The sequence below is a fragment of the Mustela nigripes genome, chromosome 3 (genome assembly GCF_022355385.1).
Source record: "Mustela nigripes isolate SB6536 chromosome 3, MUSNIG.SB6536, whole genome shotgun sequence".
NCBI classification, from domain to species: Eukaryota; Metazoa; Chordata; class Mammalia; order Carnivora; family Mustelidae; genus Mustela; species Mustela nigripes.
This window is the reverse complement of record NC_081559.1, coordinates 120,070,544-120,083,435: the sequence shown is the minus strand read 5'-3', so window position 1 is coordinate 120,083,435 and position 12,892 is coordinate 120,070,544. Positions and strand designations below refer to the sequence as shown.

Below are 12,892 nucleotides of genomic sequence, written 5' to 3'. Positions count from 1 at the left end.
CTAATCTCCATCACCTATTTTCATCCATTGCCACTACCCACTTCCCCTCTGGTAGCTATCACTACTCTTACTCAACATAGTATTGGAAGTCCTAGGCACAGCAGTCAGACAACAAGAAGAAATAAAAGGCATTCAAATCAGCAAGGAAGAAGTAAAACTTACACTATTTGCAGATGACATGGTACTATATAGAAAACCCCAAAGGTTCCATCAAAAAACTACTTGAACTGATAAATTCAGTAAGGTCAAAAGATTAAGTTTAAATGCCTGTTCATATTTTGAACAACATTCTAAAAATGATTCTGAAGACACAAAACCGATTAAAGCATATGGGCAGTTGTACCCACTTCTTTCTTTCCTTGCTCCTCCTTTTGGGCCTTCACCCCAAAGCATTAATTTTCACTATCCTGTTTAACCCTATAAGTACATGAACTGAGCACAGTAGGTTTTTCTTTCAAATTGAAGAGCTCTAAAGCTGGAGACAGAAGAAATAGTATGTAGTCTTTCTTTTCCACTATGACTGTAAATAAGTTCACTTGGAATTTGTTTAATGTTCTAAGATGGAAGATGGAGATGAATAGCTTCTTCCTGTGGTTGGTGACTATAATAGTGTGTTTCTCTCCCCCTCACCCAAGCATTACTTTTGTTTTTTTAAACAATAGTATTGGAAATTTAAAAATTTTGGTCTTTGAGTGTCATGGGCATCACCCTTTGAACATGTGCTATGTATGACCAGCACTCCCACCGGGAGCAGGGTAGAGTTAAAAAAAAAAAAAAAAGATCATGTGTTAATGTGAGTTTTAATAATGCACTGATATTTGAATATAGAGTGGAACATTGCAGAATATATACTTAAAGGTTTTCAGAAGAGTGAGGCAGTAACTATTGAGACAATAAATTACATTCTTTTATTCAGTTTTCAGGTTGGAGATTTGGTACTCATCATCCTAGATGAGCGCCATGACAATTATGTGTTATTTACTGTTAGTCCAACCTTGTATTTTCTGCATTCGGAGTCTCTGCCTGCCCTGGATCTCAAACCAGGTGAGGGTGGTAAGTGTCACATCCATTACTAAAATATTAAACCTGGAGTGTAGAGAATATTTCAAAGATTTTTTTACCCTCTTGTTTGAGTATGACAGAATTAAATCACTAAGAAGGAACTCTGCTTAATTTTTTGTTGTTGTTTTTTATAAAATCAGTATTAGATTATTTTCCTGGGCTCTGGACAGTTCAAAATTAGAGTATATTTAGTGCATTTAGGTCAAGTATCTCATACCCTAGCAAAAGTAGAATTATATTATCAGAATTCCCATATAAATGCAGCCTATTTAAGCTTAGGTCACACTTATTTATTTAAAAAGGCAAAAAAGACTGCTTTTAGAAAAAATAGTCTCTCCAGCTATAAAATATCTTTTATTTATTATCATCTTATGTTCCTTCCTTGTTTTTCATTAAACTTGTCAATACTTAATTTTTTAAGGCTTTCTAAAAAATAGTTTTGTTAAAATTTACCAAATTACAATGTCTATTATAATTACTTTGAACTTAGAAGAATAGAAACCTTGGGATACTTAGCTTAAATAGAATTATTAAAATACAAGAATGTATGTCCATTTACATTGATGTTTCTTTTCGGAATGACTTAACCAACATGGGCAAATACCAACTCTTGAACTAGGCCCATGTCACATAATCAGTCCATCATGGCTGTTGGTGAATGTCCACACACTTGCATAGTTTTCATAAGACTTTGAAAAATGAGAGGATAACCTTACAGCTTACTGGCTTTGTGTCTTGAAAACAGTGAACTTGGTATTGTTTCGATTTTCTGTGGGTTTCTTTTGTCTCATTTCCTTAAGCTTTTTATTTGAAAATTTTTATTTACCACAGAGTTGCATGATAAGTACAGAGCAAAAACAAAAGACCCATACACCTTTACTCAGATTCAACTATTAACATTTTTGCCCCATTGCCTTATTCTACATGTGTATGTCTAAGTGTATAAACACATAAATATACACAAATGGGTGCATGTTTTGTTTTGTTGCCTGGAACCATATGAGCCTAAGTTATATCATGGATCTTTGTCTTTAAATATTTCAATATACATTTCCGGAGAATAGGAGAGTTAGTGCTTAAATCTAGGAAACCAACTCAGTGACTCACTTGGTTGAATGTGCAACTCTTGGTTTCAGCTCAGGCTGTGATCTTGGGCCCGTGTTGGACTCTAAGCTCAGGGGGAATCTGTTTGAAGATTCTCTCCCTTTCTCCCTCCACATGCATGCATTCTCTCTCTCTACCCCTCTCTCACAAATAAGTAAATCTTTAAAAAATTAAATGAAGAGTGCCTGGGTGGCTCAGGAGTTAAGTGTCTGCCTTCGGCTCAGGTCATGATCCCAGAGTCCTGGGATCAAGCCCCTCATTGGCTCCCTGCACAGCGGGAAGCCTTTGTCTCCCTCTCCCACTCCCCCTGCTTGTGTTCCCTCTTTTGCTGTGTCTCTTTCTGACAAATAAATAAATAAATAATATCTTTTTAAAAATAAATAAATAAATGAAAATAAATCTAAGAAACACTGTATAATCTTAGAGATTCACAGTGCAACATTACCATTTTAAAGGTTCTCAGAGGTCTGGGAGAAAAGAATTTAACAATCTTATTTTACCAAGGAACTCCAGCCTTCTCTCCTTCTCTCCCCTCCAACCTTTTTTTTTTTTTTTTTTTTTTTTTTTTTTTGAGAAATACAGAAGAGAGGATACCAATTGGGGATGATGCTACCCTACCCTTCTATCATTGCCCTGGGGAATAATAATAGTGTTTTTTTTTTTTGCCCATGACAGTGGGACTTATTTACTGCTCAAACAAAACATAAGTATTTAGTTTTAGGTCATTCTTTCCAGAAATCATGGATTGTCTGTGATGTCCTATATTACTCTTGAGAATATTTTCATATCCTTTGGCTTAGGGGCTTTTATCTTTCTATCATGTGATACATCTATATATTTTTATTTCTAATAGTTTACTCATGATATCTTTTTAAAATTTTATTTTAATTTTTTATTTTTTATAAACATATATTTTTATCCCCAGGGGTACAGGTCTGTGAATCAGCAGGTTTACACACTTCACAGCACTCACCCAAAGCACATACCCTGCCCAATGTCCATAATCCCACCCCCTTCTCCGAACCCCCCCTTCCCCCAGCAACCCTCAGTTTGTTTTGTGAGATTAAGAGTCACTTATGGTTTGTCTCCCTCCCAATTCCATTTTGTTTCATTGATTCTTCTTCTACCCACTGAAGCCCCCATGTTGCATCACCACTTCCTCATATCAGGGAGATCATATGATAGTTGTCTTTCTCTGCTTGACTTATTTCGCTAAGCATGATACGCTCTAGTTCCATCCATGTTGTCGCAAATGGCAAGATTTCATTTCTTTTGATGGCTGCATAGTATTCCATTGTGTATATATACCACATCTTCTTGATCCATTCATCTGTTGATGGACATCTAGGTTCTTTCCATAGTTTGTCTATCGTGGACATTGCTGCTATAAACATTCGGGTGCACGTGCCCCTTTGGATCACTACGTTTGTATCTTTAGGGTAAATGCCCAATAGTGCAATTACTGGGTCATAGGGCAGTTCTATTTTCAACATTTTGAGGAACCTCCATGCTGTTTTCGAGTGGCTGCACCAGCTTGCATTCCCACCAACAGTGTAGGAGGGTTCCCCTTTCTCCGCATCCTCGCCAGCATCTGTCATTTCCTGACTTGTTGATTTTAGCCATTCGGACTGGTGTGAGGTGATATCTCATTGTGGTTTTGATTTGTATTTCCCTGATGCCCAGTGATATGGAGCACTTTTTCATGTGTCTGTTGGCCATCTGGATGTCTTCTTTGCAGAAATGTCTGTTCATGTCCTCTGCCCATTTCTTGATTGGATTATTTGTTCTTTGGGTGTTGGGTTTGCTAACTTCTTTATAGATTCTGGACACTAGTCCTTTATCTGATATGTCATTTGCAAATATCTTCTCCCATTCTGTCAGTTGTCTTTTGATTTTGTTAACTGTTTCCTTTGCTGTGCAAAAGCTTTTGATCTTGATGAAATCCCAATAGTTCATTTTTGCCCTTGCTTCCCTTGCCTTTGGCATTGTTCCCACGAAGATGTTGCTGCGGCTGAGGTCGAAGAGGTTGCTGCCTGTGTTCTCCTCAAGGATTTGGAAAGATTCCTTTCACACATTGAGGTCCTTCATCCATTTTGAGTCTTATTTTTGTGTGTGGTGTAAGGAAATGGTCCAATTTCATTTTTCTGCATGTGGCTGTCCAATTTTCCCAGCATCATTTATTGAAGAGGCTGTCTTTTTTCCATTGGACATTGTTTCCTGCTTTGTCAAAGATCAGTTGACCATAGAGTTGAGGGTCTATTTCTGGGCTCTCTATTCTGTTCCATTGATCTATGTGTCTGTTTTTGTGCCAGTACCATGCTTTCTTGATGATGACAGCTTTGTAATAGAGCTTGAAGTCCGGAATTGTGATGCCACCAACGTTGGCTTTCTTTTTCAATATCCCTTTGGCTATTCGAGGTCTTTTCTGGTTCCATATAAATTTTAGAATTATTTGATCCATTTCTTTGAAAAAGATGGATGGTACTTTGATAGGAATTGCATTAAATGTGTAGATTGCTTTAGGTAGCATAGACATTTTCACAATATTTATTCTTCCAATCCAGGAGCATGGAACATTTTTCCATTTCTTTGTGTCTTCCTCTTTCATGAGTACTTTATAGTTTTCTGAGTATAGATTCTGTGCCTCTTTGGTTAGGTTTATTCCTAGGTATCTTATGGTTTTGGGTGCAATTGTAAATGCGATGGACTCCTTAATTTCTTTTTCTTTTGTCTTGTTGTTGTTGTAGAGAAATGCAACTGATTTCTGTGCATTGATTTTATATCCTGACACTTTACTGAATTCCTGCACAAGTTCTAGCAGTTTTGCAGTGGAGTCTTTTGGGTTTTCCACATATAGTATCATATCATCTGCGAAGAGTGGTAATTTGACTTCTTCTTTGCCAGTTTGGATGCCTTTAATTTCCTTTTGTTGTCTGATTGCTGAGGCTAGGACCTCTAGTACTATGTTGAATAGCAGTGGTGATAATGGACATCCCTGCCGTGTTCCTGACCTTAGTGGAATAGCTTTCAGTTTTTCTCCATTGAGAATGATATTTGCGGTGGGTTTTTCATAGATGGCTTTGATGATATTGAGGTATGTGCCCTCTATCCCTACACTTTGAAGAGTTTTGATCAGGAAGGGATGCTGTGCTTTGTCAAATGCTTTTTCAGCATCTATTGAGAGTATCATATGGTTCTTGTTCTTTCTTTTATTGATGTGTTGTATCACATTGACTGATTTGCGGATGTTGAACCAACCTTGCAGCCCTGGAATAAATCCTACTTGGTCTTGGTGAATAATCCTTTTAATGTACTGTTGAATCCTATTGGCTAGTATTTTGTTGAGAATTTTCGCATCTGTGTTCATCAAGGATATTGGTCTGTAGCTCTCTTTTTTGAATGGGATCCTTGTCTGGTTTGGGGATCAAGGTGATGCTGGCCTCATAAAATGAGTTTGGAAGTTTTCCTTCCATTTCTATTTTTTGGAACAGGTTCAGGAGAATAGGAATTAGCTCTTCTTTAAATGTTTGGTAGAATTCCCCCGGGAAGCCGTCTGGCCCTGGGCTTTTGTTTGTTTGGAGATTTTTGATGACTGTTTCAATCTCCTTACTGGTTATGGGTCTGTTCAGGCTTTCTGTTTCTTACTGGTTCAGGTGTGGTAGTTTTTATGTTTCTAGGAATGCATCCATTTCTTCCAGATTGTCAAATTTGTTGGCGTAGAGTTGCTCATAGTATGCTCTTATAATAGTTTGTATTTCTTTGGTGTTAGTTGTGATCTCTCCTCTTTCATTCATGATTTTATTTATTTGGGTCCTTTCTCTTTTCTTTTTGATAAGTCGGGCCAGAGGTTTATCAATTTTATTAATTCTTTCAAAGAACCCTCTCCTAGTTTCGTTGATTTGTTCTATTGTTTTTTTGGTTTCTATTTCATTGATTTCTGCTCTGGTCTGTATGATTTCTCTTCTCCTGCTGGGCTTAGGGTTTCTTTCTTGTACTGTCTCTAGCTCCTTTACATTTAGGGTTAGGTTGTGTACCTGAGACCTTTCTTGTTTTTTGAGAAAGGCTTGTACCGCTATATATTTTCCTCTCAGGACTGCCTTTGTTGTGTCCCACAGATTTTTAACCGTTGTATTTTCATTATCATTTGTTTCCATGATTTTTTTCAATTCTTCTTTAATTTCCCGGTTGACCCATTCATTCTTTAGAAGGATGCTGTTTAGTCTCCATGTATTTGGGTTCTTTCCAAACTTCCTTTTGTGGTTGAGTTCTAGCTTTAGAGCATTGTTGTCTGAAAATATGCAGGGAATGATCCCAAGCTTTTGATACCGGTTGAGTCCTGATTTAGGACCGAGGATGTGATCTATTCTGGAGAATGTTCCATGTGCACTAGAGAAGAATGTGTATTCTGTTGCTTTGGGATGAGATGTTCTGAATATATCTGTGATGTCCATCTGGTCCAGTGTGTCGTTTAAGGCCTTTATTTCCTTGCTGATCTTTTGCTTGGATGATCTGTCCATTTCAGTGAGGGGAGTGTTAAAGTCCCCTACTATTATTGTATTATTGTTGATGTATTTCTTTGATTTTGTTATTAATTGGTTTATATAGTTGGCTGCTCCCACGTTGGGAGCATAGATATTTAAAATTGTTAGATCTTCTTGTTGGACAGACCCTTTGAGTATGATATAGTATCCCTCCTCATCTCTTATAGTCTTTGGCTTAAAATCTAATTGATTTGATTGCCACTCCTGCTTTCTTCTGATGTCCATTAGCATGGTAAATTCTTTTCCACCCCCTCACTTTAAATCTGGAGGTGTCTTCGGGCTCAAAATGAATTTCTTGGAGGCAACATATACATGGGTTTTGGTTTTTTATCCATTCTGATATCCTGTATCTTTTGACAGGGGCATTTAGCCCATTAACATTCAGGGTAACTATTGAGAGATATGAATTTAGTGCCGTTGTGTTGCCTGTAAGGTGACTGTTACTGTATATGGTCTCTGTTCCTTTCTGATCTACCACTTGTAGGCTCTCTCTTTGCTTAGAGGACCCCTTTCAAGATTTCCTGTAGAGCTGGTTTGGTGTTTGCAAATTCTTTCAGTTTTTGTTTGTCCTGGAAGCTTTTACTCTCTCCTTCTATTTTCAATGATAGCCTAGCTGGATATAGTATTCTTGGCTGCATGTTTTTCTCGTTTAGTGCTCTGAAAATATCATGCCAGTTCTTTCTGGCCTGCCAGGTCTCTGTGGATAAGTCAGCTGCCAATCTAATATTTTTACCATTGTATGTTACAGACTTCTTTTCCCGGGCTACTTTCAGGCTTTTCTCTTTGTCACTGAGACTTGTAAATTTTACTATTAGGTGTCGGGGTGTGGGCCTATTCTTATTGATTTTGAGGGGCGTTCTCTGAACCTCCTGAATTTTGATGCTCGTTGCCTTTGCCATATTGGGGAAATTGTCCCCAATAATTCCAGTATACCTTCTGCTCCCCTCTCTCTTTCTTCTTCTTCTGGAATCCCAATTATTCTAATGTTGTTTCGTCTAATGGTGTCACTTATCTCTCGAATTCTCCCCTCGTGGTCCAGTAGCTGTTTGTCCCTCTTTTGCTCAGCTTCTTTATTCTCTGTCATTTGGTCTTCTATATCGCTAATTCTTTCTTCTGCCTCATTTATCCTAGCAGTGAGAGCCTCCATTTTTGATTGCACCTCATTAATAGCTTTTTTGATTTCAACTTGGTTAGATTTTAGTTCTTTTATTTCTCCAGAAAGGGCTTTTATATCTCCCGAGAGGGTTTCTCTAATATCTTCCATGCCTTTTTCGAGCCCGGCTAGAACCTTGAGAATCGTCATTCTGAACTCTAGATCTGACATATTACCAATGTCTGTATTGATTAGGTCCCTAGCCTTCGGTACTGCCTCTTGTTCTTTTTTTTTTGTGTTGAATTTTTCCGTCTTGTCATTTTGTCCAGATAAGAGTATATGAAGGAGCAAGTAAAATACTAAAAGGGTGGCAACAACCCCAGGAAAATATGCTTTAACCAAATTAGAAGAGATCCCAAATCGTGAGGGGGGAGAAAGGGGATTAAAAGAGGTTCAAAAAGGAAGAAAGAAAAAAAAGAAACGAAAATAATTTAAAAAAAGAAAACGAAGAAAAATATAAAAAAGAAAAAATATGTAATTAGATAAACTAGTTAAAAAACGTTAAAAAAGAAAAGGATTAAAGTTAAAAAAAATTTTACCAGAAGGCGAGAAAAAAAACAAAAAATGAAAAAGAAAAACAATTAAATTAACTGCAAGACTAAGAAAAATCACAGGGAGAAAGCCATGAATTCCGTGCTTTGCTTTCTCGTCCTCTGGAATTCTGCTGCTCTCCTTGGTATTGAAACCGCACTCCTTGGTAGGTCAACTTGGTCTTGGCTGGATTTCTTGTTGATCTTCTGGGGGAGGGGCCTGGTGTAGTAATTCTCAAGTGTCTTTGCCCCAGGCGGAATTGCACCACCCTTACCAGGGGCCGGGCTGAGTAATCAGCTCAGGTTTGCTTTCAGGAGCTTTTGTTTCCTGAGTGCTTTCCGTAGAGTTCCGGAGGACGGGAATACAAATGCCGGCCTCCTGGTCTCCAGCCCGGAGGAGCCGAGAGCCAGGGGCCCCACTCCTCAGTGTGCCGTCAGAGAACAGCGCCCAGTTACTCCCATCTGCCTGACCTCTGGCCGGGCTCCTAGCTCACCGAGCCTGCGGCTGTTTCAAGGAAACCCCAAGCTGCGATCTTACTGTTGGCTCTGTCTCTGTAGCCAGCTTTCCTGTTCCAATACCCACAAGCTCTGTGATACTCAGAGATCCCCGATCCTTCTGTGACCCTGTGGGTCCTGAGGCCACGCTGACCCTGCGTGTGCTTCACCCCGGTTTAGCCTCTGGAAAGATGTCCCTCAGCGGAACAGAATTTTAAAAGTCCCGATTTTGTGCTCTGTTGCTCCGCCGCTTGCCAGGAGCCGGCCCCTCCCCCCGGGTTCTATCTTCCCCTCGCTTTGGATTCACGTCTCCACCAGTCCTACCTTTCAGAAAGTGGTTGTTTTTCTCTTTCCAGAATTGCTGTTCTTCTTCTCTTCGATCTGCCGATGGATTCAGGTGTTTGCAATCTTTAGATAAGCTATCTAGCTGATCTCCTGCTAGCTGAAGTAGTCTCAGCCTGCAACTTCTCCGCCATCTTGACTCCTCCCCCCTTTTTAAATTTTTTAAAAAGATTTTGTTTGTTTATTTTTGAGTGAGTGAGTGAGAGAGAGAGAGAACATGACTGTGAGGAGGGGCAGAAGGAGAAGCAGACTCCGCATTGATCGGGGAGCCCAACACAGGATTCAGTCCGTGGACCCTAGGATCATGACCTGAGCTGAAGGCAGACACTCACCCAACTGGGCCACCTAGGCACCCCTTGTAATATCTTTCATTTATATGTTGCCAAATAATGTTTACAGAATAAAAATCAGTTTTGTCTTTTCTTAGGAATCTCAAAGGCTTTAGCCTAACCAGATAGTTTACAGGCCAAATACTTTTGAAATCGACTCTTTTAAAAACTTATCTTCTGATGAATTAAAAAATAAAATTTCCTTAGCTTGTCACACTTTGGCTCTATGAGGACTATTGTTTTCAGCCTGTCTCCTCCCACATTTTCCATCTCCCCTTCACATAAGCACTGCCTTTCCAGATTTGGTTCTTAACCCTTTAACTGCCATTTTTTCCTCACTGATGATGTTAACACTCCATGCCAAGGCATACCAGGCTGCCAGGCAGATGCAGCTCCTGCCCTTGAGCACTGGCATTCAAGGCACCCCACCCCCAACACCAAAGAAAAGGGCGGTGGTTTGCTTTGAACCTAGAAAAGCAATTTTTGTCTGAGTAACTGTCTGCTTTCAGAAATGGACATTGTCATCTTCCTTAGCACTTTCAGTAGATGGCATTGTTGAGCTAATTTAGAATTCCTAGATTTATTCGTTCATGATTTGTATTTCTTGAACTTTGTTTTAGTTCTGTGATAGGATTTATCAACTATATTTAGTGAGAAAAGCCAAAACTATGGTGGAAAAGTAAAAGGAATTAATTTTCGGTTTACAAATAATTTTGTATTGTAGTGATTTGTTTTAAAAGTCTTATACCTTCTTTTACTTTAGAGAACTTTATTTGATTTGATTCTGGCAGTTATGTTTTCATGGGTGATTATATCCTTACTTTTAAAAAGAAATTAACAATTTCATTCAACAGCTTCAGGTGCATCTAGAAGACCCTGGGTACTTGGAAAAGTAATGGAAAAGGAATACTGTCAAGCCAAAAAGGTAAAAACTACATCAAAAGATATAAACCTAGAAACTATCAAGAAGATTCAGATTCACATACTACTTCACATAGAAATTGTTAGTAGGGCAGGCGTTTGTCCTTTAGCTCATTTCATTAATACCTTGAATTTAATGAGTTGTGAGTATGAACCACCGATTTTATAAATATCTGTTATTTATCTTTAGAGAGTGGATATAGGTAGCTTCCCAACAGTTAGTCGGCCTGTACATGACAATAACTGCAAGTTTCTGTTCTAGAACCATTATGTTTTCTTAATCACACAGCATAACTGGTGATTAAAAGTGAATCTATTTGTAGCAGAGTTGTTTTTTCTGATTTTCATATGCTTACCCCTATTGAAGAAAGAATGCAAAAAAATTGGTGACTAAAAATGTACGTGACTAATGTCAGCAGTATCAAAGCTATAGAATCAATGGAATCTAATGAGCATTTTTCCTGACTCACTGTAATTTGGGGCCCCTCTGCTCCAAAACACTAATGAAACTTAAAACAGTGCTTTGAGGATGCTTTGATACTTAAAATCATGACATATATCTCCCTTTGTACTATATTCTTGAGCAGTGATTACCAGCTCTTTCTTCCATCAGTATTAGTGGTTCAGTATACTCTCAGGTGTAAGGGCTGGATCTTGTATAATTTTATAAAGACTTCTCCTCACCCATGCTTTTCAGCCCCCAGTACTCTAGCATTGAGTAGTGTTATAGGACAGCACCTCTGTAATTTGGTTTTACCCATTTAAGTGATTCTTTTTCTTCTCTTCATAGGCTCAAAACAGATTTAAAGTTCCTTTGGGGACAAAGTTCTACAGAGTGAAAGCTGTGTCATGGAATAAGAAAGTATAATTTATGGAAGAAATTAAACCTTCTGTGACGTTTTTCTGATTTGTCCTACAATGCTTATTCATCACTCCAAAAACAGCAGGCCATCTTTTTATACAAAAGTCACCGTGACAATATACTTCATTGGTGTATATCACTTACTTTTTAACTGGCTACGTTTTAGGAACAATAAATTCATCAAAACCCTTGGCTGAGTTAAAATGGTTTTGTTTTTGTTTTTTTACCCAAATAACTAGAAATGCGGACCAAACTAGTTCATTTTCTCAAAGGGCATACCCTGCATTGTGGCTTATGGTTAGCCATATTAATTGCCTGTTACATATACATTAGCTTGGACTTAGATATTAAATGTTAGTTATTATTACCAGCATTTGTCCTTTTGTGAAATCAATATCAGAAAACTTGCACTCTTAAACACATTCTTTATAAAATGTATAAATTCTTCAAATCTATTTAAAGAGGAGTGTTATTGCATGCAGATAATCATAACTTTGAGTTTGCCTCTGTAGATTACTAAAGCAAACTGTTTCATTTATTTTTTTAAATGCCCTTTGATGTTTCAAAACAAAAAGAAACTCTTAATTTGAGTGACTGATGTTAAGATCAGCCATAATCTGCAATCTTCAAAAGCACTTTCAACAGTGGTCACCTGGGTTCTAAAGGGAAGAGTCTGTGCTATCGACAGTTTAAAAGGCAGCACTGGAGACTTCCCAACCTCTTTATTATTTGGTTTAGAATAGTCATATTGATGAAATCGTAATTCATGGTTTGATTTCAGAAAAAGCATATTCATTGTACATTAACCACTTAGAGGTCATTTAAATAACAAAGTATTGTATTGTAAAAGACATGTAGAATTTTAAAACAATAAAGATTTGAACCTGTACATGTGTGTGCCTTTTAAAGAAGGATACGTTTTTAATATATTTGAGTGATTGCTGGGAAGTGTGGAAAAACTTGTTCTGTATCAAATCAAAAGAGAAACATGTTTATTACAAAAATGTTCTTTAACTATATACTATGTAACAGGGTAAAACAGTGTTATGTAGAATAGAATTGTATAAACTAGGTATGTAGACAAATTGCTATGGAACAAAGGTATTTAAATGAGTTAGTTGAGTTGGATGAGGCTTGTTTCAGGTTTGTTGCTAGAGAACAATAATTAAATGATTCTTTTTCAGAAAATATTTAATTTCTTCTTAAAAATAAGTTAAATATTTTTTTAAATATGTATATCTAATAGTACAGAAAATGGAATAAACACCATAGTGTATAGATAACTGAATTTGACAACATATTAATGAATAAATGAGCAAATGATTTCACATGTTTCTATTCAATCCTTCCATGACATCTCAATGCAAAAAACCAAAGCAATAAACTACTTTATATACAGAATGGTTTTGTTAAGCAGATTTGGTTGAGCCTAAATGAATCTGCCAGATGGACTATTTGACTTATTTGGTACCCGTCACACACATAAATATGTGGTCACTATGCTGTGGAACCAAAGTGGCCTGACACATGAAAGCCATCATTTCATTAATGCC

General features: G+C 37.6%; 1 protein-coding gene across 3 annotated transcripts in view; it reads left to right on the top strand.

The window, feature by feature from the left end:
• Window positions 1-12,667, top strand: part of RB1CC1 (RB1 inducible coiled-coil 1) — a 98,774-nt gene extending 86,107 nt beyond the window's left edge. For 2 of the 3 annotated variants that reach the window (XM_059394575.1, XM_059394573.1), the window contains exons 22-24: window positions 917-1,053; window positions 10,411-10,481; window positions 11,268-12,667. In XM_059394575.1, coding sequence (XP_059250558.1) covers window positions 917-1,053; window positions 10,411-10,481; window positions 11,268-11,345 — 286 coding nt within the window. In that variant the 3' untranslated portion in view covers window positions 11,346-12,667. The remainder of the gene's footprint in view (window positions 1-916; window positions 1,054-10,410; window positions 10,482-11,267) is intronic. The other variant, XM_059394574.1, reaches the window with a different exon arrangement.
• The last annotated feature ends 225 nt before the right edge of the window (window positions 12,668-12,892 follow it).